The sequence below is a fragment of the Osmerus eperlanus genome, chromosome 11 (genome assembly GCF_963692335.1).
Source record: "Osmerus eperlanus chromosome 11, fOsmEpe2.1, whole genome shotgun sequence".
Lineage (NCBI taxonomy): Eukaryota > Metazoa > Chordata > Actinopteri > Osmeriformes > Osmeridae > Osmerus > Osmerus eperlanus.
In genome coordinates this window covers 17,545,643-17,572,242 of record NC_085028.1, presented here as the reverse complement: position 1 = coordinate 17,572,242, position 26,600 = coordinate 17,545,643, and the positions used below count along the sequence as shown (strand labels likewise).

At 48.7% G+C, this 26,600-nt stretch overlaps 4 protein-coding genes and 1 pseudogene across 4 annotated transcripts in view; all 5 read left to right on the top strand.

Annotated features, from left to right (window-relative positions):
• The first annotated feature begins 538 nt into the window (after positions 1–538).
• Positions 539–5,036, top strand: LOC134029034 (extracellular calcium-sensing receptor). Its single transcript, XM_062473000.1, has 6 exons — positions 539–719; positions 929–1,217; positions 1,434–2,237; positions 3,029–3,256; positions 3,693–3,816; positions 4,129–5,036. The coding sequence occupies exons 1-6, from the start codon at positions 583–585 to the stop codon at positions 5,034–5,036; spliced, it is 2,490 nt and encodes an 829-aa protein (XP_062328984.1). The 5' UTR covers positions 539–582.
• Positions 5,037–5,215: 179 nt separating this feature from the next.
• LOC134029035 (extracellular calcium-sensing receptor-like) lies at positions 5,216–9,735 on the top strand (annotated as a pseudogene).
• Positions 9,736–10,510: 775 nt separating this feature from the next.
• Positions 10,511–15,047, top strand: LOC134029458 (extracellular calcium-sensing receptor-like). Its single transcript, XM_062473552.1, has 6 exons — positions 10,511–10,829; positions 11,387–11,678; positions 11,955–12,691; positions 12,990–13,290; positions 13,923–14,046; positions 14,134–15,047. The coding sequence occupies exons 1-6, from the start codon at positions 10,600–10,602 to the stop codon at positions 15,045–15,047; spliced, it is 2,598 nt and encodes an 865-aa protein (XP_062329536.1). The 5' UTR covers positions 10,511–10,599.
• Positions 15,048–16,770: 1,723 nt separating this feature from the next.
• LOC134029661 (extracellular calcium-sensing receptor-like) overlaps positions 16,771–26,600 on the top strand; it is a 29,765-nt gene continuing 19,935 nt past the window's right edge. The window contains exon 1 of the mRNA XM_062473929.1: positions 16,771–16,894. Within this exon, the coding sequence (XP_062329913.1) occupies positions 16,821–16,894 (74 nt within the window). The 5' untranslated portion in view covers positions 16,771–16,820. The remainder of the gene's footprint in view (positions 16,895–26,600) is intronic.
• On the top strand, positions 21,405–25,751 carry LOC134028821 (extracellular calcium-sensing receptor). Its single transcript, XM_062472656.1, has 7 exons — positions 21,405–21,581; positions 22,077–22,380; positions 22,695–23,033; positions 23,374–23,832; positions 24,146–24,373; positions 24,492–24,615; positions 24,796–25,751. The coding sequence occupies exons 1-7, from the start codon at positions 21,493–21,495 to the stop codon at positions 25,710–25,712; spliced, it is 2,460 nt and encodes an 819-aa protein (XP_062328640.1). The 5' UTR covers positions 21,405–21,492; the 3' UTR covers positions 25,713–25,751.

Genomic DNA, 26,600 nt, shown 5'->3' with positions numbered 1-26,600 from the left:
ACATTCAATTTGCTGAATTTTGGTTTGTGAAAAGCCTCAAATCAAATGACCCCCACAATCCCTAACTAAACCTATGCACAAACATGGTATTTTGCGATGTTTTCTGTTTGAAGCACAGTAGACCAGCACAGTGCTGTAACAGCTGTGTTAAACCTTGTTGATATATCGGTAGTCACAGGGTTTCAGAGGCTTAACGGTGAGTCGTTAGTCATTTAGCAGACACTCTTAGCCAGAGCGATTAGGGATGGACAGCCAGCTGGACTCGTAGTGCAGTAACACAGCTAAAGCACAGGTGATATTCCACAGGTGAGGGAGTATGGTGACAGAATGTGTCCAACGCTCATCACAACAACGTCACACAAGCCAAACCATATGACCTAAACCCTCTGCTGTGATTGGCTGAAGGGGAACTCATCAGTTGTTCCAAAACGTACTTAAAGGAAGATTGTTAGTCAGGGTTTTTTAGTGGGGGTTTGATATGACCCCTGTGTGTGTGTGTGTGTGATGCTGCTGCTGGTGCTGCTGGTGGTGCTGGTGGCTCTGGGAGGCTGCAGGGGGCAGGGAGAGGAGCCTGTGTGCAGGATGCTGGGGAGCCCAGAGTTCCCCCTGCTGACCAAGGAAGGAGACGTGACCATCGGAGGAGCTTTCTCCATCCACAGCAAGATCACCGAGCCCCCCCTCTCCTTCACAGACACCCCCCAGCCAATCACCTGCTCCGGGTAGGTTTGCATTCTCTGAAGTATGAGTTATATATGAGTGTTTCTGAATTTGATTGTTTTGGACAAATCTACAGTCAATGTCTGCAGTTTCCATTCCTAGGTTTGATAAAAAGGTTGTAGGTTTTATAAAAACCCTGTCAGACAATGACTCAACTTTTAAAACTAATAAAAGTTTATGGTACTTACAAAAAACGTCCTCTCTCTTTCAGTTTGAATCTCAGGGAGTTCCGCTTCGCCCAGACCATGATGTTCGCTATTGAGGAGATCAACAACAGCAGCTTCCTGCTGCCAAACGTCTCCCTGGGTTACCGTATCTATGACAGCTGTGGCTCGACGCTGTCCTCGATGCGAGCGGCCATGGCTCTGATGAACGGAGGGGAGAGGACCTCTGGACGGAACTGCTCCGGCCAATCAGCTGTCCACGCCATCATCGGGGCATCTGAGTCTTCCGCCACTATTGTGATGTCACAAACGACCGGAGCTTTTCAGATTCCGGTGGTAATGCCGCATGGATGATGTTTGAAATGATTGTTTGTAAAAATACTCTAGTTATCGGTGTTGAAGTAGCTTAAAGGAAGGTTTGAAATGTTTTGTTTAGTCTTCCTGTTCCTTATAGGAATGTATGAAAAGCTACATGTATGATTCACTGCTGAGAGGGAAAAGCATGATTAAAAACCGCCCTCACACACCCTCTCCCTGTCTAAAACCACACAGATCAGCCACTTTGCCACCTGTGCGTGTCTGAGCAACAGGAAACTGTACCCCTCCTTCTTCAGGACCATCCCCAGCGACTACTACCAGAGCAGAGCCCTGGCCCAGCTGGTGAAGCACTTCGGCTGGACCTGGGTGGGCGTCGTCAACAGCAACAACGACTACGGCAAAAACGGAGCGTCCGCCTTCGTCCAAGCGGCCAAGCTGGAGGGCGTGTGCATCGAGTTCTCCATGGCGATCTCCAGGACCGACCCCCAGGATAAGATCTCCGCGGTGGTGAGGCAGATCCGACGGGCCGGCTCCAGGGTTCTGGTGGGGTTCCTGGCCCAGGGGGAGATGGAAGTCCTGCTGGAGGAGGCTGTGATGCAGAACCTGACGGGGTTGCAGTGGGTGGGCAGCGAGTCCTGGATCACGGCTGGCCACCTGACCACCGGGGGGCGCTCCACCGTGCTCAGTGGTGCTCTGGGCTTCACCATCCAGCGCTCCCTGATCCCCGGGCTGAAGGACTTCCTGTTCAGGGTGGGTCCGGGCCAGGACCCCCACAGCGCCCTCCTCAGGGAGTTCTGGGAGACGACGTTTGACTGCAGCTTGGAGGCCGGCGCTCAGGCCGGGCGCTGCTCGGGCTTGGAGAACCTGGAGAACGTGAGGAACTCCTTCACTGATGTGTCGTCTCTTAGGATCTCTGGTACCGTGTACAAGGCACTGTACGCCGTGGCCCACGCCCTGCACGAGCAGATCAGGGACAGCGAGGGAGGCCAGGGAGGGAGACAGCCTTCCCCACAGAGACACAGCATCCAGCCAGGACAGGTGAGGAGCTAACTGCGCTAACACAGTTCATCGTACCACACAGATGCCTGTATGTGTTCTGTACTAAAAGTAACACAGAAGTTTAGTTTTCAATGTAGTGTTAGCTGTGTTTGAAATGCAAATCTCTGTGCATGGAAAGACAGCAGAGGCCCTGCTCAGGGTCCCAGGTCAGGGTCCCAGGTCAGGGTCCCAGGTCAGGGTCCCAGGTCAGGGTCCCAGGTCAGGGTCCCAGGTCAGAGGCCCTGGTCAGGGGCCCTGGTCAGGGGCCCAGGTCAGGGGCCCAGGTCAGGGGCCCAGGTCAGGGGCCCAGGTCAGGGGCCCTGGTCAGGGTCCCAGGTCAGGGACCCAGGTCAGGGGCCCAGGTCAGGGGAGAACCACACTGTGTTTTGAGCATAACACCTGTACTATCATACTCTCTTTAACCCTTGTGCTGCCTTCGGGTCACATGACCCAAAGGTTCATAACGAACCATCGTTGTGTTTACCCAATTTTACCCAATACAAAAACAAATAAAAATAATTTTCTTTTAACCTTTGCAATGTGGGGGGTCTGAGACAGCCCGACGGTTAAAAGAAAATGCTTCCCTTTGTTTTTGTATGCGGGAAAGTTGTCGCAATACGACGGTGGGTCACAATGACTGATGGGTCAGAATGACCCGAAGATAACACAAGGGTTAACACAGTATCACACAGATGCACGTGTCTGCTATGTAATATGTAGAGTTGTGTTCTATTGAAGGGCTTTGAATACAAATCCATGCATGTGAATGAGCTGGTGTGACCCTCCCGAAGGTGCTGCTTCAGATCAGCAGGGTGAACTTCACCATGCCTTCAGGAGAGAGAGTGTTCTTCGACCAGAACGGAGACCCAACTGCCACTTACGAGCTGGTGAATTGGCAGAGAGACAAGCACGGAGAGACCGTGTTTGTGACTGTTGGGAACTACGATGCGTCTCTCCCTGAAGGACGCCAGTTCACCATGAACGGACTGGACATGACCTGGGCTGGGGACCAGGCGGAGGTGAGATCTCTCGACAACATGATGATGAATCTTAGATTCCGGGGTATTGATGCTTTGTTAAATGTCTGTGTAATGACAGTGTCAGAATAATTCTAATCTCTCCATCTCCATCCAGATCTATCCTATCCATTCACATGATTTTTTTGCTTCTTTCACCTGATTTCCTTTAATCAGTGGAAACAAGAAAAAAACAACTGAATAATATACCCTGCCTGGGTTAGTGAGAGTGAGTAGGTGAATAATATACCCTGGGTTAGTGAGAGTGAGTAGGTGAATAATAGACCCTGGGTTAGTGAGAATGAAGAAAGTAAGAGAAGAGAGGGGGTTGAGAGGAGGTGAAGGGTGGGCGGGAGAAGCTCTCATGCCAGAGAGATCCCTGATCACACACCAGACAGCCTCAGTTGATGGGAGCAGTTAGCGCTGCGCTGTGTTTCAGCGTCCGCGGTCGGTGTGCAGCGAGAGCTGCCTCCCAGGGTTCCGCCAGGCGGTGATACGAGGCAAGCCGGCCTGCTGCTTCTCCTGCATCCCCTGTGGAGCCGGGGAGATCAGCAACACCACTGGTGAGAGACTGACTCACGTAGGTCTCACTGCACACACACACGCACACACACACACACACACACACACACACACAGGTAAGACACTGTTTAGAATAAAGAGCTGAGGTTTTCCACCACATACAGACACACAGGCAAGACACTCTAAATATTTAATTTAAGATAATATTGTATATAATAAATATTTGTTCAGAATAGAAGTTCAAAGAAACATCATATCTTATCATTAATTTCATCACAAAGTATTCCAAATAGTGTTCACTTTATAATAATTCAAGACTCGAGCATTGAGGGATGTTTTTAACGTTGTTTTAGATTCTGCTGACTGCACAGTGTGTCCCCTGGAGTTTTGGTCGAACAAAGACAGGACCCACTGCGTTCCCAAGGCTGTGGAGTTCCTGTCTTTTGAGGACAACATGGGAATCCTCCTCACCGTGTTCTCATTGGTCGGAGCGTGTTCCACCATCGCCGTGTCGTTGGTCTTCTTCTGGTTCCGAAACACGCCCCTTGTCAAAGCCAGCAACTCAGAGCTCAGCTTCCTGCTTCTCTTCTCCCTGACTCTGTGTTTCCTGTGTTCTCTCACCTTCATCGGCCGGCCCTCTGAGTGGTCCTGTATGCTGCGCCACACGGCGTTTGGGATCACCTTTGCCCTCTGCATGTCCTGTGTCTTGGGGAAAACCATAGCAGTGGTCATAGCTTTCAAGGCTACAATGCCAGGAAATACAGTCCTGTGCTCCCTTCCTCTCCTGAGAACAAGTGTGTTTAGTGGGACCTTCCTACAGGTTATAGTCTGTGTGTTGTGGTTGGCTCTTGCCCCTCCTTTCCCATACAAGAACACGGCCCACGCCATAGAGAAGATCATTCTAGAATGTGCCTTAGGTTCTGCTGTGGGCTTCTGGGCTGTGCTGGGGTATATAGGACTCCTGGCTCTCTTGTGCTTTGTGCTGGCTTTCCTGGCCCGAAAGCTGCCTGATAACTTCAATGAAGCCAAGTTCATCACCTTCAGCATGTTGATATTCTGTGCTGTCTGGATCACCTTTATCCCAGCTTATGTCAGCTCTCCTGGGAAGTTCACTGTAGCTGTGGAGATCTTTGCCATCCTGGCCTCCAGTTTTGGTTTACTGATGTGCATATTTGCTCCAAAATGTTTTATAATTTTGTTAAAACCAGAAAGAAACACAAAGAAACATATTATGGGAAAAAGTCATGGGAAAAGCCAATAAACCATATAGATATAGTTGGATGTAGTATTATATGAAAAACATAATCATAATATATTCTGAGTTCAAATCTATATTTTTTACAGTTAGATTAGATCTATCTGAAACAACAGAAATTCAGATTTCCCCAAATACCCGACCAAGCCAAGCTAGTTTGACAAAAAACAACAGACAGCCTATAGTCTAAAACATGAACACTGTTGGTCCAAACCCCCTGTCAATCAAACTAGGACCCACGCTATTGGTGGAGAGCCATGACAACCCTGCAAGCAGTAGCCAAACAGCCCCAGCATGGCAACCAGCCCCAGCATCAGCAGAGTATATAGAGCCTGTGCAGGCAGCACAGTCCTAGGGGCCCCTGACAGACCCAGGATGGCTGTGCAGCTGCTGTTGGCAGACCTGGTTCTGCTCACCTTGTTCACCAGCAGAGCGGACGAGCCCACCTGCTCTCCGTATGGGAGCACAGAGCTGTCCATGTTCTCCAAGGAGGGGGACTTTAACATCGGAGGCATCTTCTCCTTCCACCAGAACCCCGTCGCCGTGAACCCAGCCCTGCGGGACCCAGGGAACATTCAGTGCGAGGGGTGAGAACACTGTCTTTCCTGTTTACAGTGAGAACACTGTCTTTCCTGTTTACAGTGAGAACACTGTCTTTCCTGTTTACAGTGAGAACACTGTCATGTTTACAGTGAGAACACTGTCTGTCAAAATCAAGGATCAGAAAGTGTTCAGTATTTCAGTGTTCAGAGTCAAGGAACAATCTGTATATCCAGGCACAATGCAACTACTGCAACTACAACAATGACATCTCACCTCATCGTGTCATTGTGAGGGCACTAAAGACACCACTGGCATGTGTAAGAATGAATGACGACATCTTCAAAGAGAAAAACATGTTTCACACTATACTGTGTTCAATCTGATGTGTTCGTCTTTGAATTCTCACTGAAGACCGATATCAGTGATGTGTGTGAGGGTTTACGACCAGCTGAGATGTGTGATGTGAGGCAGAATTAATGACATTTCTGTTGTGATCCTCAGGCTAGATACAGTGAGAGGAGGATAAAAAAGTCTTAAACTTGCCAACAGAGTTGTACTAAAGCAGATAGCAGTAACACATTTATTAACATATACTTTTATCTATATACTTATATTATATTAATAGTGCATATAGAAAATACAGCAGAAGATAAGGACCACATCTCAGCTACCAGGCACTCTACCCTTCTCTAGCCCTCTCTTGTTTCCTTCAAATTAACCTTTTATTTCTCTTTCTTACCCTCTGATTATTGTTACTGTACTCTTCCTGTACAATGTCTCTCCCCTTATTTTCTCTCTCCCACCCTCTCTCTCCCTCTCTCCCCCTCAGTTACAGTGTTTGGCTGGTCTCTCTCCCTCTCTCCCCCTCAGTTACAGTGTTTTTCTGGTCTCTCTCTCCCTCTCTCCCCCTCAGTAACAGTGTTTGGCAGGTTTCTCTCTCCCCCTCAGTTACAGTGTTTGGCTGGTCTCTCTCCCCTTCAGTTACAGTGTTTCGCTGGTCTCTCTCTCTCCCTCTCTCCCCCTCAGTTACAGTGTTTGGCTGGTCTCTCTCCCTGTCTCCCACCCAGTTACAGTGTTTGGCTGGCCTCTCTCCCCTGTGCAGGCTGGACCCAGGTGAGCTGCAGTACGCCCAGACGATGGTGTTTGCCGTGGAGGAAATCAACAACAGTTCAGAGCTGCTACCGGATGTGTCTCTGGGCTACAGAATCTACGACTCGTGCCCCAGCATCCCTCTGTCTGTGAGGGCCTCCCTGTCCCTGATGAACAGGTATGAGGAGCAAGCAGCGAACTGCTCCAAGCCCTCCACTGTGTACGCCGTCATAGGGGAGACAACCTCCACCTCCACCATAGGCATCGCAAGCACTATGGGGCCCTTCCACATACCTGTGGTGAGTGTGTGTGTGCAGGTGTGTTTTTGTGAGTTTGTCTACCTGTGAGAGTATACTTGTCAAATATGTATGCAAAAAATAAGACTAGTTTCCCCCCCAAAGGGCGATACAAGTTTATTATTTGCTGTTGCTAAAATATTTAGCTGTGCTGGTCTTGGGTTGCTTGTTTCCTCCAGCTCAGCCACTCAGCCACCTGTGCGTGTCTGAGCAACAGGAGAGCATACCCCTCCTTCTTCAGGACCATCCCCAGCGACCTCTACCAGAGCAGAGCCCTGGCCAAGCTGATGAAGCACTTCGGCTGGACCTGGGTGGGCGCCATCCGGACCAACAGCGACTACGGCAACAACGGCATGGCAGCCTTCCTGGAGGCGGCCGAGGCTGAGGGCGTGTGCGTGGAGTACTCCCTGGCGATCTACAGGACGGACCCCAGGAAGTGGTTCCTGAAGGTGGTGGACGTCATCAGAGAGTCCACCTCCAGGGTGATCGTGGCGTTCGCGGACGGCACTGACCTGGACATCCTGGTGAAAGAGCTGTTCCTGCAGAATGTCACAGGGCTCCAGTGGGTGGGAAGCGAGGGCTGGATCACCTACCGCTACATCGCCTCCCCCATCTTCTACGCCGTGGTCCAGGGGGCAGTGGGCTTCGCCGTGCCCAACGTCCACATCCCCGGACTGGGGGAGTTCATGGCCTCCAGCCGACCTTCCGTCAGGCCTGGGGACCGTGGGCTGGTGGAGCTGTGGGAGGGCGTGTTCAGCTGCTCGCTTGATCCGTCTTCGGGGGGCGAGGCGCGGCCGTGCAGCGGGGAGGAGTCCCTGAGGGACACAGACTCCCGCTTCATGGACGTGACGGACGCCAGCCTGCTCAACAACGTGTACAAGGCCGTGTACGCCGTGGCCCACGCGCTGCAGCTGCTGCTCACCTGCCGGCCGGGACGAGGGCCCTTCCAGAACAACACGTGTGCCAGCAGGGACCACATCCAGCCCTGGCAGGTAAACCACGCAGCTCAGGTACAGGAGGAGCGGAATCAGGTGTGAAAAGGAACCAACTCTTTCTGCTCCTCCTGCAGGTGTTCCATGCGTTGAACCTGGTGAACTTCACCACCAAGCACGGAGAGAGAGTGTTCTTCGACGAGCAGGGCGACCCAGCGGCTCGCTACGCTTTGGTCAACTGGCAGATGGACACCACGGGCTACGTCCTGTTTAAGACCATTGGCTACTACGACGCCTCGCGGCCTGATGGACAGCAGTTTGAGATGACGGATGGCGTGGAAGCTGTGTGGGCCGGCCAGAGAGCAGAGGTGACACGGAGCGTGTGTGTGTTTGTGTGAATGTGTGTCCGTGCATGTGTGTGTGTGTGTGTGCGTGTAATAATTACAGCAACCCCTCTCCCCTCCCTCACCTCTCTCCTTCCCTTACCCTATCTCCCCAACTCCACCCCCCCTCCCCTCCCTCACCTCTCTGCCTTTCTTTCCCTCTCCCTCCACTCACCTCCCTTTCCCCTCTCCGCCCCAGGTCCCCCGGTCTGTCTGCAGCGAGAGCTGCCTGCCAGGCACGCGCCGAGCCTTCGTGAAGGGCAAACCTCTCTGCTGCTTCGACTGCCTCCCCTGCGCCGACAGAGAGTTCAGCAACACCACAAGTGAGCCTGCTGGACTCGTGGCCTCGTTAGCCCTCCTCCTGTTCCTGCTGAGGAGAATCACAGGCAGAACTCTGCTGCTCTACCTGAGGATGTCCCTGTTGCACTGCTTAAACGTGTTTCTGCTTTCAGACGCAGTCACGTGTGACACCTGCCCTCCAGAGTACAACTCAAACCAAGACAGGAATTACTGTGATTTGAAACGCATCGAGTTCCTGACCTTCCATGAGCTGATGGGGGTTCTGCTGGTGACCTTGTCTGTGTTTGGAGGTTGTCTCACCATGACGATAGCTTTCATATTCTTCCACTACAGACAGACGCCCGTCGTCAGGGCCAACAACTCAGAGCTCAGCTTCCTGCTTCTCTTCTCCCTGACTCTGTGTTTCCTGTGTTCTCTCACCTTCATCGGCCGGCCCTCTGAGTGGTCCTGTATGCTGCGCCACACGGCGTTTGGGATCACCTTTGTTCTCTGCATCTCTTGTGTTCTGGGGAAGACTATAGTGGTGCTGATGGCATTCAGGGCCACACTTCCAGGAAGTGATGTCATGAAATGGTTTGGGCCTCCACAGCAGAGACTCAGTGTCCTGGCTTTCACTCTCATCCAGGTCCTGATCTGTGTGCTGTGGTTAACAATCTCCCCTCCTTTCCCCTTTAAGAACATGGAACACTATAATGACAGGATCATTCTAGAATGTGCCTTAGGTTCTGCTGTGGGCTTCTGGGCTGTGCTGGGGTATATAGGACTCCTGGCTCTCTTGTGCTTTGTGCTGGCTTTCCTGGCCCGAAAGCTGCCTGATAACTTCAATGAAGCCAAGTTCATCACCTTCAGCATGTTGATATTCTGTGCTGTCTGGATCACCTTTATCCCAGCTTATGTCAGCTCTCCTGGGAAGTTCACTGTAGCTGTGGAGATCTTTGCCATCCTGGCCTCCAGTTTTGCTTTGTTGATATGCATATTTGTGCCTAAATGCTACATAATTTTACTGAAGCCAGAAACCAACACTAAAAAACACATGATGGGTAAGATGTCTGCAAAAGGCCTTTAAAATGCACGTTGAAAATGGATGTTATTTGGTATATTTGAATGTAAATGTTAGGACATAATCATATATACCCATGCTTATCATTAAACAATCTAAACAGTTTAATTACTGCTTTTGCCTTTGATTGAGATGTGATCGTTGTTATCTGCCTGTGATTACTGTAGGCCCCAATCCTGATTTGTAAATAAACTGAAGTCTCTGACTTAAGTCACTGAAGCAAACATTGGAGAAACAATGTTAACCCCCATATATGGACAACACATCACTGTCTGGGTGTCACTGCTTTAAAGGAGATCTGTCTTGATTCCAAACAGTGTCATAAGCAGGTTAATACATTTCCAATCACCTGTACATGAAGCACTTAAAATGAATCCTCAATCAATCCTATCATGAATCAATCCTATCGTTAATCAATACTATCTCATGATCAGAAGACTGAATATACAGAGCACAGAAACCAAGGTAGGCCTCAGAAGCCCTTTCTCTTTTTTCTCTCCAACCACCATCCCTTCCTCCCTCCTCTCTTTCCCCTCCCTTCCTCCCTCCCTCATCTCTCTCTCCCCTCCCTCCTGTTGCTCCTCCCTCCTCTCCTCTCTGCTCTCTCTTCCCTCCCTGCCCCCTTCCCTCCCTGCCCCCTTCCCTCCCTGCCCCCTTCCCTCCCTGCCCCCTTCCCTCCCTGCCCCCTTCCCTCCATCCTCTCTCACCCTGCCTCTCTCCTCCCCCCTGAGCCCAAAGGATCACACCACAACTCATGTGAAGGGAGGGTGTCAGACCGGCCCCCAGCCTCAACACCGCGCCAACCCTCTATAAAACCCAGACCAGCCCCAACATTTACACAGAAAACCAAACAACCACAGATCAGCATTCATATACAACAGGCACGCACAACGCTCTTAAGGGCACCCCTCCCTCACACGTGTACCAGAGTTTTTCAGAGTCAGGGCTTCCTTGCTGGTGCCTGGCATGACACGGCAGGAACACCTACTTCCTCTTCTTCTTCTTCTGCTGCCGTCGATGCTGCGCCCCCCCGTCTGGGCGCGCGCCCTGTCCTGCTCTCCGCTGGGCACACCCGCCCTCCCTCTCTTCTCGGCCGCGGGCGACATCAACATCGGGGCCGTGTTTTCCCTCCACAGGAACCCCCTGGTCAGGCTGCACTCCTACACCTCGGAGCCAGAGCCGCTGACCTGTGAGACGTGCGTACCTGAGCTGCTGTACCTGACAGGAAGCAGCTCCACCTGTGCTTTCAGCCTCAGTGCTAGCAGGGGAAATGCTGCACTGAAACTTGTACCTCATACAGAATCCGTGCTAGCAGGGGAAATGCTGCACTGAAACCTGCACCTCATACGTGTTTAATGTGTTGGATGATTGTGTTTCTATTGTGGGAATGTGACATTACAATGCGGATGCAATGTTTCTACAATGATGACGAATTGTTGTTTCTGAAATTGTTTTAGCCATATGTTGACATTGTAAAACCTTAAACATTTCTGTGCATCGGTTAATTAAGATATTATTGTATTTCTTCTTTTTTTCTTTTAACCTTTTTTTTTTACCTTACCAGTGCCCAGGTTATTCCACATATTGTAATTACTAACATTTATTAACATTTTTATGTGTCCAGGATATTTCATATATGACATTGTTGCTTTAATATTTTAAACCTTCTTAAACCTTTCCTCTGCGCCAAGATTATATAACATACTCATTATATCAACCTTTGAATCCCTGTCTTACTTCCTTTTGTGCCCAGGCTGAACCTGCGAGAGTTCCAGTTTGCCCAGACTCTGATCTTTGCTCTGGAGGAGATCAACAACAGCAGCGAGCTTCTGCCGGGCGTGTCTCTGGGCTACAGCATCCACGACACCTGTGGCTTTGTGCCCCTGGCTGTCCGCGCTGGCCTGGCCCTCATGAACCCTCCAGAGGGCCTAAGCAGGGGCTTTTCCTGCCCCAGACCCCCAGGCGTGCTGGGCATCGTGGGGGAGTCGGGCTCCTCTCCCACCATCGGGCTCGCCTCTGTGGCAGGGCCCTTCAGCATCCCAGTGGTGAGAGATGCAGTTCAGGCATCCGGATGCATCAGGGTCCTGAAGGCTGGTGATATACACTGCTGTTCGTTGAAGGCACTGTTGTTTGTCCTGCTAAAGGCTTGACATTAACTGTAATTTTCATTTGGTTCATTTAATTTAATTGAGTTGGTTGTGTACAGATATACACATAGCCTAAATGACTGGCTACATCTATGACCCTCCACTGAGAAGGAAAAGCATGATTAAAAACCGCCCTCACACACCCTCTCCCTCTCCCTGTCTAAAACCACACAGATCAGCCACTTTGCCACCTGTGCGTGTCTGAGCAACAGGAAACTGTACCCCTCCTTCTTCAGGACCATCCCCAGCGACTACTACCAGAGCAGAGCCCTGGCCCAGCTGGTGAAGCACTTCGGCTGGACCTGGGTGGGCGTCGTCAACAGCAACAACGACTACGGCAACAACGGAGCGTCCGCCTTCGTCAAAATGGCGGCGGAGGAGGGGGTGTGTGTGGAGTACATGGAGGCCATCTACCGGACGGATCCCCGGGAGAGGCTGCTGGAGGTGGTCAGGGTGATGAGGACAGCCTCGGCCAGGGTAGTGGTGGCCTTCCTGGCTCATGGGGACATCATCCCCCTGCTGGACTTGCTGGCTCTGGATGAAGTTGCAGGGCTGCAGTGGGTCGCCAGCGAGTCCTGGATCACCTCTAAGTACCTGCTGCAGGCAGAGGCCTACAGCTTCCTGAGGGGCGCGTTGGGATTCGCCGTCGGGGATGCCCGCCTGGACGGGTTGAAGGGGTTCTTGGAAGCCGTGCACCCCTCCCAGGCCCCGGGCAACTCCCTCCTCAGGGAGTTCTGGGAGATGGTGTTTGGGTGTTGGATGGAGGAGGGTGGGGGTGGAGGGAGGGACAGGTGCATGGGAGAGGAGAGCCTCGCAGGCCTGAACAACCTGTACACCGACACGTCAGAGCTCAGGATAACCAGTAAGGTTTACACAGCCGTGTACGCCCTCGCTCACGCTCTCCACGACCTGCTGACCGGGACCAACACCACTGGAGACAGCCCCCTGTCCAGCACCAGCTCCCAGCAGGTCACTACATGTCCTCATTCTGCAGACGCTGAGAGGAGGGAAGTTGAGAGTGTGACCTTTCTTGATCTGCAGTTTTTGATCCACCTCTGAGCTGGTATACCCAACCTGGTCAGGTTAAAACAGGTTTACCTGATGGCCCAGAGCAATCACATATAGTCTCTCATATTCATCCTGTGCCTGCAGATCAAGAGGTTGCAGGTTCAAATCCCCTTCTCGTCTGTACGTTGCTTTGGATACAAGTGTCTGGTATGATAACAGATTATTAGGATGTGACATTGTCACCCCCATGGGACGGCCTGTGTGTGCTTCTCCCCAGGTTCTGGAGTCCCTGAGAGGGGTGCGGTTCCAGGTGAAGACCGGGGAGGAGGTGTCTTTCAGCGCCAGTGGAGACCCCCCGGCGCGCTACGACCTCGTCAACTGGCAGCAGCTCGACCACGGGGCCTGGGGGTTCAGGACCGTGGGTCTCTACGACGCCTCGCTGGCCCCAGAGAAGCAGCTCAACTTCAACCACTCTCTGACCTGGGCTCAGGGCCACACTCAGGTCAGCTTCAGACACTCTCTGGGCTCAGGGCCACACTCAGGTCAACTTCAGACACTCTCTGGGCTCAGGGCCACACTCAGGTCAACTTCAGACACTCTCTGGGCTCAGGGCCACACTCAGGTCAACTTCAGACACTCTCTGGGCTCAGGGCCACACTCAGGTCAACTTCAGACACTCTCTGGGCTCAGGGCCACACTCAGGTCAACTTCAGACATTCTCTGGGCTCAGGGCCACACTCAGGTCAACTTCAGACACTCTCTGGGCTCAGGGCCACACTCAGGTCAACTTCAGACACTCTCTGGGCTCAGGGCCACACTCAGGTCAACTTCAGACATTCTCTGGGCTCAGGGCCACACTCAGGTCAACTTCAGACACTCTCTGGGCTCAGGGCCACACTCAGGTCAAGACACACCCCCTGGAAACCTGTCCGCCAAACACCAAAGCCCCTCTGAAACCAAATTTGGGACTGAGTTGTAAATCTTCCAACACAACATCTATGTCAACTTATTTACAAATCTTCCAACACAACATCTATGTCAACTTATTTACACCAACGATCTTCAACAGCAGAGGTTGTTAAATAGTTCTCCACTGTCATGCCGTATGGTTGATTCCTCCTCTGTGTCCTGCAGGTGCCTGTGTCTGTGTGCAGTGAGAGATGTCCCCCAGGAACTCGTAAGGCCGTGCAGAAAGGAAAGCCTGTCTGCTGCTACGACTGTCTCCCATGTGCAGAGGGAGAGATCAGCAACCAGACAGGTGATGAAGGAGCAAGCACTAAAAATCATTGTAGAAAGAGTTTTAAGTCCGGTCAAGCCCTTGATGTGTTTCCTCATTTCCTTACAGATTCAAACAACTGTGTTCCTTGTAACTTGGAGTTCTGGTCCAATGACAACAGAGACCGGTGTGTGTTGAAAACTATTGAATTCCTCTCCTTTGAAGAAATCATGGGGATTGTCCTGGTTATTTGCTCCTTGTCTGGGGCCTTAGTTACCACTTTGATAGCAGTTGTGTTTTTCAAATTTAAGGACACGCCCATCGTCAGGGCCAACAACTCAGAGCTCAGCTTCCTGCTCCTCTTCTCCCTGACTCTGTGTTTCCTGTGTTCTCTCACCTTCATCGGCCGGCCCTCTGAGTGGTCCTGTATGCTGCGCCACACGGCGTTTGGGATCACCTTCGTCCTCTGCATCTCTTGTGTTCTGGGGAAGACTATCGTGGTGCTGATGGCCTTCAGGGCCACACTTCCAGGAAGTGATGTCATGAAATGGTTTGGGCCTTTACAGCAGAGACTCAGTGTCCTGGCTTTCACTCTCATCCAGGTCCTGATCTGTGTGCTGTGGTTAACAATCTCCCCTCCTTTCCCCTTTAAGAACATGGAACACTATAATGACAGGATCATTCTAGAATGTGCCTTAGGTTCTGCTGTGGGCTTCTGGGCTGTGCTGGGGTATATAGGTCTCCTGGCTCTCTTGTGTTTTGTCCTGGCTTTCCTGGCCCGAAAGCTGCCTGATAACTTCAATGAAGCCAAATTCATCACCTTCAGCATGTTGATATTCTGTGCTGTCTGGATCACCTTTATCCCAGCTTATGTCAGCTCTCCTGGGAAGTTCACTGTAGCTGTGGAGATCTTTGCCATCCTGGCCTCCAGCTTTGCTTTACTTTTCTGTATTTTTGGCCCAAAATGTTTCATCATATTACTGAGGCCTGAGCACAATACTAAGAAACACATTATGGGGAAAACTGCCTCAAAGACCTTTTAATTAAAATTAAGCTATTCTATACTCTTCAAACACCTTAACAAAAACAAGTAGAAATTACTGCCACATCAACAGTGAACATGTTACCATCCAACATAAAATATTACGTCAAGTATGTCAAATGTTCCGATTCCTTATTAAAGAATGTGATTATTCCATTAGTATGTGCACTGTTGGTGTGTAGGTAGCAGTGCTGCCCCCTAGTGGACAATGACAGGGCTGCTCTACTTCCACAGACTGCTTCTCCACATACGTCTGCTCTCTGGAAGAGAGACCCTCCATTCCTGTCTGAACCTGTCCCAGGCCCAGTCCAGTGCTCCCCACACCTGTCTGCACCTGTCTCTCCAGACCTGTTACCTCTGTCTGACCTTGCCCCAGGCCCAAGCCCAGGCCAGTCCAAGTCTGACTCTAAACCAGGCCTGGACTCTGGAACAGTCCAAGAGTCTCCACACCTGTCTGCACCTGTCTCTCCAGACCTGTTACCTCTGTCTGACCTTACCCCAGGTCCAAGCCCAGGCCAGTCCAAGTCTGACTCTAAACCAGGCCTGGACTCTGGAACAGTCCAAGAGTCTCCACACCTGTCTGCACCTGTCTCTCCAGACCTGTTACCTCTGTCTGACCTTACCCCAGGTCCAAGCCCAGGCCAGTCCAAGTCTGACTCTAAACCAGGCCTGGACTCTGGAACAGTCCAGTGCTCCCCACACCTGTCTGCACCTGTCTCTCCAGACCTGTTACCTCTGTCTGACCTTGCCCCAGGCCCAAGCCCAGGCCAGTCCAAGTCTGACTCTAAACCAGGCCTGGACTCTGGAACAGTCCAAGAGTCCCCACACCTGTCTGCACCTGTCACTAGACCAGAGCAGAACTCTCCACATGTATCATCTCCGGCTGAGTCTGTCTCTCTCTGGTCTGATGTGGACCACCATGGTCTACTACCTCTTCAGAAATGACATAGACTTTCTCAACCTGATCCTGTAGGCCGGCCTGTTGCCCAGAAACTTGGGTTAAAAAAATGTTTTTTAAGTATGTTAATGAGCATCAACGATACAAAATGAGGACATAAAAGAGATATTGAAACTTGGGTTTTAAGGTTCACATGCAACCACAGAGTTACGTTCAAAAGAAAAACGGTGTCCCATCTATTGAGTAATATTCATGACTACGTTTTGCTGTCTTGCAACTGCTGAATACAATTTACATTAAATGTTTTAAATGAACCAACAATCATAAAACGCTCTGCTCCTTTAAGAATCTAACCTAATAGTGTATCTAAAGTGTATTTTAGACAAGTATTTTGTGTCCTTGTGAACTTGTTGGACGTCATCTTTCATTGCCCAAAATGAACCGTCCCAAACTGAACTTGATCTGTCCCAAAATGTAAATTCTTGTGTTTTTGCATTTTGACATTCTGACATGGGTCTAGGTTATTTGCAATACAATTTAAGTATTCCATACAGTTGTGGGGCCAAATCAATGTCAAAATGTTTATGTGAATACATACACAATATAATACACAATGTTTTAGTTTCATAGTGGGGCTAACACAATTCTTGGTGTGGCTGTAGTAAAAAAGTTTCTAAAGGTTCTCGGCGTCACCAAATCAATCCTGCTTAAGGCAGGATTGACTCTTGTACTCTGCTCTGCTTTACTGTACTCTGTTTTAGGCTTCTCTGTTCTACTCTACCCTCTCCTTTCACTGTGGGTGAAAAAGTTTAGAACGGTTCAAAATAGTTTGGCATGTCTTCCCAAAATGACAATCAATGATGTACAAATGATTCTATGTTGCTTCCCTTCAAGCAAGAGGGGAAAGGTGTTCAAATTGTGCGTTTAGAGCTACAGAGACAATTACGAAGGTAAAGTTTATCTAACTCACACAGTAAAAGTAGCTAATGGTAGTGCTAGCTCTCTATCTATCTAGGATTTGAGCAGTATTGTTAAGAAAAAAACGCTAAGAATTGAAAAGGAAACACTTATCGACCAAAATTACAGCAAGAGACAGGGCCAGGGAGTTTCCAGGCGATCTTTATGAGGATGGATCAATACTTTTTGGTAAAGTCTGTCAACATTCAATCGACCATATTCGTCTCACAATCTGAGTGGGTTAATAAGAGAGCAATAGCTAAGGGTTAACAACCTGTTTGGGTTATTAAAAGTCAAGTTTCTAACTTCGAACTGAAGTTTTAGACCTGGCCTGGCCGTGGTAGTTACGCAGGTTACCTCTCTTTACAACGTGTGCTTACTGTGGCGCTGATATGCAAATGATATGCTTTGTCTTCTTTGATAGCTCAATTACATTTTGCCATGAAAGCGAACTGTTTTGCTCCTGTGGTGTTGTTAAACATGTGTGATAAGCGTGAATGGATTAGTTGGGCGCAGTGCTCGAATTATCTTTTTGTCTTTGAGGGGGTGTCTATCGAGTTAAAAGAAGTTGGCACACCCCGCACATAGCCTAACAAGGCTATAAATAGCCTAGGCGCGAGTGGCGCTTTTGCTTCGTATTATGCGCACGGTAGGCCTACCAGAGGTACTCAATTAGAAACCCAAAAGGTCCACTCACCAAATTTCCATTCAGTCCAGGGTCCGGAAGAGTGATGGTTTATTTTTCTGGCCCTTACCTCAGAGTTCTGGGGGTAATTTTGTTCAAAGTGTCCATGCTTTAAGTCATAGTGACGTTTCACATTAGCTAGCTACCACTATTGACAACGGCAACCGTCTCATTGCGGATTAAACATTTAGGTTTTGTGCTGCCGGTGGGGACCGCCACTCGCGTATTTCAGACAATTGCATTCTTGTCTGAAATTTGCGATTTTCAGAATCAACTTTTCGCTCTTTGTCTGGTTTAGAGCACGCCATGATTTTAGCTAAGGAGGAAACAGATACCGTTAGCAAATCGATTTGCCTGCGTTGTTGCGAATGAAACACAACCTGCATGACCCACAGAGGTTGAGGCCAACGTTGTGTGAGTGAGTTGTCATGGTGATTACAGTTATTACAGCTCCTGATTGGACCTTTGGATTGGACACGGAAGATAAACCACATCAAGTAAGAACAAAAAGATGTGCCGGTTAAAATAGAAACGTTACGTCAAAATGAATTAATTCCATAATAATATATCGGTTATAGGTCCTGGTCCGGATAGGAAACCGCCTGGGTCCGGACCCGAACCGCGGTCCGACCCATGGCCTTGGCTATAATTTAAGAAACACACACAACAGACAGATAAATGTCAGCAATGGATTCCTTGTAATTCATTTCAACATATTATTACATATAACGATTTAGTCTGAGTGTCATTCTCAATTTAATAAAACTCATTTGAACAGACCACTGTCTCAGATATCCTCAGTGTCAAACACAATAATGCATGTAGTCTTTAACTTATACACTGGGAAAATGCACTAACTGGCAGAAGGTTTGGTGGCTTTGCTCTTTGTGGATCCTGTTGCCTCAGTCTCTCTCTCAGACTTTGATGAGGCAGTTCCTGAATTAATTAATAGACCAAATTCACCCCAAACTCAGTGATTCATTCTATCCTTATTTACACTTACACACTACCCCTCCCCTCTTTATTTAAACCACAGTAGGTCACAGCCTTTGAACTGACCACTTGTTATGCCTGCGTGAATCTTGGATTCTGTTTTACCTGCATCTTCTTTCATGGCAGACAGTACCTCGATGGTTTGGTGAACATGTCTGCTGGCATCCACCAGAGACGTTTCCCTTCTCTGTAGTCTCAAGGAGAGCCCCTGCAGTTCACGTAGCACATCTTTCATTACTGCCAAATCGGAGAGGAAACCAGTGGATATCAGATGCTTGAGTAGGCCACCATACTTGGCCCTCTCCACACTGTTACGCGAGCCATCTTCGCTGGCCATTCTAAAGTGCTGTGCCAACACCGGAAAATCCTTCACCACAGCTTTAACAGTCCGGAAACTGCTTGCTACCCACCTTATAGTGAAGGCTTTGCCGATTACCGATTTTTTGAATCTGCATGTTGAGCTCTACAGCAGCTTTCTCAAGCTCCCTTGCGTTTTTCGTGGATTGGTGGTACAGAGTATGAAGCTTTGAAATGAAAATTTCAAAATGATTGCACCCTGCCACAACCTTCAAAGAGTCATTAACAGCTAATTCTAATCGGTGTCCCAGGCAATGCACACTCTGCAGTTGAGGGTAGTCTTGTTTAAGTTTTTCAATGAGTCCAGTACGCCTACCGGTAAGGACAGCGGCTCCATCTGTGGCTATACTAATGAAGTTCCTTTTAAGAAATTCTGTATCCACCTTTTGAAGACTGTCTAGTCACATCGTAAAGAGATCCTGCATCCCCTTTTTCCAACTCAACTATGTCCCAAAAAAACTGCAGGTGCCAGCGTTTCCCCTACCATTATATTAGGGGGGCCCCCAACGGCACCCCCCGCCCCCCCCCCCCCCCCCCTGGAGGGTCAAGTAAGTTTTTTTTTACACTTTTTTTTGTTTCCGAATAATAATGTAATCCGAAGCTTGCTGGTTCGATTCCTGGCTGTGCCAAATGACGTTGTGTCCTTGGGCAAGGCAGTTCACCCTACTTGCTTCCCGGGGAATGTCCCTGTACTTACTGTAAGTCGCTCTGGATAAGAGCGTCTGCTAAATGACTAAATGTAAATGTAATATGTGCACTGCTGTTCGTAGACTAGCTCCAGCGCTCGTTGCTGCGTTGCTAAATGATAGCAACTCACTAGGACACTTCACCAACTCTCCACTCATTCTCCTCGGACCATCTATTTAATTGGCTTTGACGGTCACCAGGTCTCGACAATTCCTAATTTTCCCTCTCATGTCTACTTGGTTAGAAATTATACGGCTGCGGGCCATCATACATATTAGGAGTTCTTGCCACCTCTTCCTCATCCCAGTCTGTCGCCATAGTTCTAGTACTAGGCTGAGGCTACTCCCATAACTCCCCAACGTGACGTCATCACCGAATTGCGCTAATATGCTAATGCTAACACCAAAAACGACAAAAACTGGTCTTTAACACCATTTGGAGACACCATTTGGAGATATTTTAAATTATATATTGAGTGCTTCATGTACCCATTAATCAACAGTGGTGTTTAACCTGCAAAATGGCCTTTAAGCTCAAAGCAAGTTGACTTCTTCGGACTTGCGAGTGCTGTCAAATCGATCGTACGCGGTTTGCTCACACATAGCCTAGTGGTGTGGGGGTGAAGTGCAGTCATGCTGCGTTCATGAGTGTAGGGTAGGCTCAGGTCTACGTACGTCCCGTAGTAGCCTATATTTTAATTTAAAGTTTTTAAGAGACCGCGGCGCACAGGGATGGATAATGAGCGTTGTTTAAGATTCAATTACAATGCAACATAAAATGCAACATAAAAAAACTGAAAATTATTGAAAATGTTAAATGTTTTGGAAATAAATCTGTTAATTGAATTTGTTTAATAAAAAATGCTGTTAAAAATATTGTGATACGTATTGTATCGTACACCCAGTATCGTAATACGTATCGAATCGTGAGCTGAGTGTATCGTTACACCCCAATTTATTAGCTTTGTAGTTGATTTTCACTTTTCAAATGTCATACCGATCATATGAATATGGCCACAAGTGTCTTCATTAGACGACGGAAAGACAAGTTTTGAGTTTGTCTAACTTTATAAAGTGTTAGCCTAAATATAATACACAAACACTATACAGCAAAAGTTTATCAAATGTTTCGCTGATAATGCCAGATTGTCATACGCGACGTCTGTTTTTCCGAAATCATCGAGCGACAGCCTCACGCACTGAGATTCCTAGAATTATTGTTAAATTACTTAATTTTATTATAATTACAAGAACAGTGGGGACTTTCCAGTCACAGCAATGCCAGTATGATGTCATTTCTACAACTCCCAGGGAGTCAGGTGGCTGAGCGGTGAGGGAGTCGGGCTAGTAATCTGAAGGTCGCCAGTTCGATTCCCGGTCATGCCACATGACGTTGTGTCCTTGGGCAAGGCACTTCACCCTACTTGCCTCGGGGGAATGTCCCTGTACTTACTGTAAGTCGCTCTGGATAAGAGCGTCTGCTAAATGTAAATGTAATGTAACTCCCCTACCTTCTCCTTGCTTCTTTCCCTCCCTCCTTTCCTTCCTCACTCCTTCCCCCACTTGTCCACTGGGTCACAGGGGTGCTCCCCTCCCCCAGGCAGAACACTCTGCCACCTTGTCTGTTCTCCACCCACCATACATGGAACAGCACAGTATAAAACAGCGCCAGCCAGGCCCTGGTCTGGTCTGGGCTTCTGACACCAGCGGAGTAGCAGCGAGACCAGACATGCAGCCCTCACAGAAGTGGCCAGAGCAGGGCTGGGCCCTCCTGCAGCTGCTGCTCCTGGGAGCCTCCAGCGCCTCGGAGTCCGTCTGCCGGAGGAGAGGGGCCTCAGACCTGCCCCAGCTGGCCAGAGAGGGGGACATCATGCTGGGGGGGATCTTGTCCTTCCACAGCAGCTGGAGGAACGTGGACCGCGACTACACTGACGTCCCCTCGGCCCTGCTGTGTGAAAGGTACCAACTCTCTCCACCTGGGAGAGAACCGGAAGGTTATGTTTTTTGTTTTTTTTACAGTTTACTTTTGTATTCATTCTTTTATATGTTGCTTTTATCCAAAGAGACGAGTCAGTAGTGCATATGGAACGTGAAGAAGAATATTAAGGGTCAGGATCAGTTGTCTTCTATTCGTGTGCTTGTAAACACACAATAAGGAGATTAACTGCAGTCATGGATCGTCATACACAGCACTGTATTTCACTTAGGGCATTTCTGTTGTATTGTACTTATTCATAGATATTCACAGAAAAATAACATTGAGAATGAGCCGTTAGTTCATATGGGAATGGGTATAGATTAGTGGTTAGTGTTTGACTGCAGATAAAGCAGTCCAGGTTCAAATCCTCAAAAAAGTATGTTGCATCGGAAAGACTTTTGGTATTATCAGATGTGAGTTACAGTAGTATTGTAGTAGAGATGGGAAGCCTCGTGTTTCAGGTGTGGTTCTGGCAGTCTAAATTTCAGGGCGTTCCAGGAAGCCCAAGCGATGATCTTTGCCATTGAGGAGATTAACAACAGCTCAGCCCTCCTGCCTGGCATCACTCTGGGATACAAGATCTACGACTCCTGCGGGTCCATAGCCAGGGGGGTGAGGGTGGCTCTCGCCCTGGCTAATGGGAACAAGGACTCATTCCCGGCCTCGTCCCCAGCCTCTAACTGCAGTAGACCAGCCCAGGTCCAGGCCATCCTGGGGGAATCCTCCTCCTCTCCCTGCATGGCCATAGCTACCGTCCTGGGGCCCTTTCACATCCCTGTGGTGGGTAGTTCAGCCACACAGAGAGCTTCTCTAAACCTCTCTGCTGGAAAACTCTAAACATGCTCTTTGCCCATAATTTAAAGCTGTCAATGCTTTCCACAGTGCTTGTGATTTTAAGCTTTAAATCTTTTCAACAAGGATATTTCTGGCCAATTAGTCCTAATTACAAACATTTCAGATTCATAGAGGATACGTCAGTGAGTCACATATTATAAATACTGTGTAATTCAAGGGGGAATTTCCAGAAAAAGAGGTTTTCAGATCTGTAAACCTTACCGGTTAAATCAAGGGTATGTGTTTAAATATCTCCCCAGATCAGTCACTTCGCCACCTGCGCCTGTCTCAGTGACAAAGCCCGCTACCCCTCCTTCCTCAGGACCATCCCCAGCGACCTCTACCAGAGCAGAGCCCTGGCCCAGCTGGTGAAGCACTTCGGCTGGACCTGGGTGGGGGCCATCCGGACAGACGACGACTATGGCAACAACGGCATGGCAGCGTTCAGGGAGCAGGCGGAGCAGCTGGGCATCTGCCTGGAGTACTCTGTCTCCTTCTTCAGGAACGACCCCAGGGAGAAGCTGCAGAGAGTGGTGAATAGCATCCAGGCCTCCTCCTCCAGGGTCATCGTGTCTTTCATGTCCTACATGGACCTGGAGGTAAACACAAACATCCACTTTATTGTGTTTATTGTGTACGAAAACCTGCCTCGGACTTCTGTGCTGCAGTTGGCAAACATCAAAAAAACATTGACACAAATCATTGCAGTCATACATGTGTATGTAGAAGCATCATTTACAAAACATACAAAGTGATAAATAACACAAGCACTTGAACGAGAGTATTACTTCATAGAAATAAGAGCTGTAATTGCTGCAGGGACAAATTTGTTTTGGTATTTATTCCTTCTGCATTTTGGAACCCTGAATCTTTTACCAGAAGGGAGAAGCTGGTACTCAGGATGTGAGACAGTCAGAAACTGTTCTGTGCTTGTTTAAGGTGCTGGTTCGCGAGCTGGACCACCACAACCTGACTGGGTACCAGTGGGTGGGCACCGAGGGCTGGATCACCGACTCCTACACCGCCACCATGGAGGGCCACCATGTCCTGGACGGGGCCATAGGCCTCGCCATCCCCAAGGCTGAGGTCACAGGCATGAGGGAGTTTATCCTGGACGTGAAGCCCCTGAACACCTCCGGTAACCTGCTGTTTACAGAGTTCTGGGAGGCTCTGTTTGACTGCAGGTTTCAGCGAGCAGCGAGCGGAGCGGAGGGGAGGTGGAGGGAGTGTACAGGGCAGGAGGACCTGACAGGCATGCAGAACACCTTCACGGACATGTCGCTCATGGCCATCTTTAACAACATCTACAAGGGTGTGCACGCTGTGGCCCACGCGCTCCACCGCCTGCTGCGCTGTGAGCAGACGTGTGCCGGTCGCATGCAGCCAGACCCACACACGGTGAGCATGCAGCCAGACCCACACGCGGTGAGTTACACACTGCTGATCTGAGGCTTATCTCCATGACACCGGACCTGAAACAGTAGGATTTGTTGCCTGACAGTAACTAGTTGCTCTGAAGGAAGGAAGTGCTGTTTAAAAATGCAAATTTAAGTCATAACTGAAGAAAATAAAAATTAAGATAATTATTAAAATGATATAATTTGTTAGTGATTTATTGTATTGTTTAACATAGTTAATTTTGTTACAAAGGAACTTTGAGAGGCCAAACATTTCACTTTTTTATTAAAAATGTTTTCCTTTCTTTTTTTAGATCTTAGAGGAGATTAAAAAGGTCCGCTTCCAGACCAAAGAGGGAGATGAGGTGTATTTCAATGAGAATGGAGATCCAGCTGCCAAGTACGACATCATCAACTGGCAGCCGAGAGCAGACGGCAGTGTGGGCTTTGTGGTGGTGGGTCTGTACGACGCCTCCGTACCTGCCCACAGACAGCTGACTGTGAGGAACATCCCTCTGGTCTGGGCCGACAACTCCAGACAGGTGAGGCCTGTCAGCGGAGCAACAAATCACATGAATGAATTCTCTTTTTTATGTGATAATGTGTTCATTTAGCAGATGCTTTCATTTGTACGGTTGATTCCTCCTCTGTGTCCTGCAGGTGCCTGTGTCTGTGTGCAGTGAGAGATGTCCCCCAGGAACTCGTAAGGCCGTGCAGAAAGGAAAGCCTGTCTGCTGCTACGACTGTCTCCCATGTGCAGAGGGAGAGATCAGCAACCAGACAGGTGATGTGTGGCTCTTAACTAAAAATGTTTTTAGTTAAACACTATATATCCCAGCACACAAACAGTCACCCGCCTACATGATACGAATCAAACAAACTTTAATTATGAAATCAAAATATCTGTCTACGTTGTAGGCATACAGGCCAAGTTTCTAACTAATCGATTTCATTTATTTTTTAGATTCTATAACCTGTGTGAAATGTAATTCTGATTTCTGGTCGAATGCGAGGAGAGAGAGCTGTGAGAAGAAGGACACAGAGTTCCTGTCCTATGAAGAGGTCATGGGCGCGCTTCTGACCTCTGTATCGCTGCTTGGGACGTGCATGACTGGTGTTGTGGCATTCATTTTCTTCAGGTACAAGAACACTCCCATCGTCAGGGCCAACAACTCAGAGCTCAGCTTCCTGCTCCTCTTCTCATTGGCTTTGTGTTTCCTGTGTTCTCTCACCTTCATCGGCCGGCCCTCTGAGTGGTCCTGTATGCTGCGCCACACAGCGTTTGGGATCACCTTTGTCCTCTGCATCTCTTGTGTCCTGGGGAAGACTATAGTGGTGCTGATGGCCTTCAGGGCCACACTTCCAGGAAGTGATGTCATGAAATGGTTTGGGCCTCCACAGCAGAGACTCAGTGTCCTGGCTGTCACTCTCATCCAGGTCCTGATCTGTGTGCTGTGGTTAACAATCTCCCCTCCTTTCCCCTTTAAGAACATGGAACACTATAATGACAGGATCATTCTAGAATGTGCCTTAGGTTCTGCTGTGGGCTTCTGGGCTGTGCTGGGGTATATAGGACTCCTGGCTCTCTTGTGCTTTGTGCTGGCTTTCCTGGCCCGAAAGCTGCCTGATAACTTCAACGAAGCCAAGTTCATCACCTTCAGCATGTTGATATTCTGTGCTGTCTGGATCACCTTTATCCCAGCTTATGTCAGCTCTCCTGGGAAGTTCACTGTAGCTGTGGAGATCTTTGCCATCCTGGCCTCCAGTTTTGGTTTACTTTTCTGCATATTTATTCCAAAATGTTACATCATTTTACTCAAACCTGAAAAAAATACCAGAAAGAGCATGATGATGGGGAAAAAGGCTTTGAAATCCTTATGACTGACCAGATAGACTGAGAATGTACAGTAAAGCCTATTTAAAGTTGATAGTTAAGATTTAAATCTCAACTGTATTAAAATGTTATATGAATAATTAAACATTTTAAAAACCAACCAAAAGAGATGTTTTTATTAATAATCTCAAAATGAATGTTAAGTGTATGAGACCTCATATAATGACAGTTTTATCTAATTATATAGTTAAAATGAAATCTTTAAGGAGAGAATAAACCATCAACAACACATTGTCACACCAAAGCACCATCACATTTCCATAAAAAAATATTCGATGAACCTAAGAAACTTTATTTTTATATTTCAAAATTTCTAGATATTTCAGCATGTCTGTCTTTTCATATCCCTATATTTCTTCATTTCTACATCTCTGTCTATCAATATTTCTGTATTTCTATCGCTCTATATTTCTGCAATTTCATAATTCTTTATTTCTGTATATGTCTATATGTCTATATCTCAATATGTATATATCTCTATATGTCTGTATCTCTATATGTCTGTATTTCTGTACGTCTACATGTCTTTCATCCGCCCTGACAGAAGGCGTCTCATGCTTGATGTTGCAGTCAGGTGTCTGGGGTTCTCCAGAGACCTGGTTCCCCAGCTTCCCCAGCAGTGTCAGGGCTCTCTGCCTGGGCTCAGGGTTTACATAAGGGCTTTCTGTCTGGGCTCAGGGTCTACATAAGGGCTTTCTGTCTGGGCTCAGGGTCTACATGAGGAGAGACCAGCGGTGAGAGCAGAGAGGAGCTGGAGACACCAGTCAGCAGAGCGAAGCCATGCAGAGGCTGGTCCTGTTGGCCCTGCTGTTTGGGCTGGGAGACCCCGCGTGCAGGCTGCGGGGGAGGGCTCAGCCCCCGGAGCTGGCCCACGA

Bases quoted from the DNA above. Each gene is read 5' to 3' on its own strand.
- LOC134029034 (XM_062473000.1), top strand. From the start codon at position 583: ATGCTGGGGAGCCCAGAGTTCCCCCTGCTGACCAAGGAAGGAGACGTG. The intron at 720-928 runs GTAGGTTTGCAT...TCTCTCTTTCAG, and splicing joins CAGCCAATCACCTGCTCCGG to TTTGAATCTCAGGGAGTTCC. The intron at 1,218-1,433 runs GTAATGCCGCAT...AAAACCACACAG, and splicing joins GAGCTTTTCAGATTCCGGTG to ATCAGCCACTTTGCCACCTG.
- LOC134029458 (XM_062473552.1), top strand. From the start codon at position 10,600: ATGACACGGCAGGAACACCTACTTCCTCTTCTTCTTCTTCTGCTGCCG. The intron at 12,692-12,989 runs GCTGACCGGGAC...TTTGGATACAAG, and splicing joins GCTCACGCTCTCCACGACCT to TGTCTGGTATGATAACAGAT. The intron at 13,291-13,922 runs GTCAGCTTCAGA...TGTGTCCTGCAG, and splicing joins GGGCTCAGGGCCACACTCAG to GTGCCTGTGTCTGTGTGCAG.
- LOC134028821 (XM_062472656.1), top strand. From the start codon at position 21,493: ATGCTGGGGGGGATCTTGTCCTTCCACAGCAGCTGGAGGAACGTGGAC. The intron at 23,833-24,145 runs GTGAGCATGCAG...TTCTTTTTTTAG, and splicing joins TGCAGCCAGACCCACACACG to ATCTTAGAGGAGATTAAAAA. The intron at 24,374-24,491 runs GTGAGGCCTGTC...TGTGTCCTGCAG, and splicing joins GGGCCGACAACTCCAGACAG to GTGCCTGTGTCTGTGTGCAG.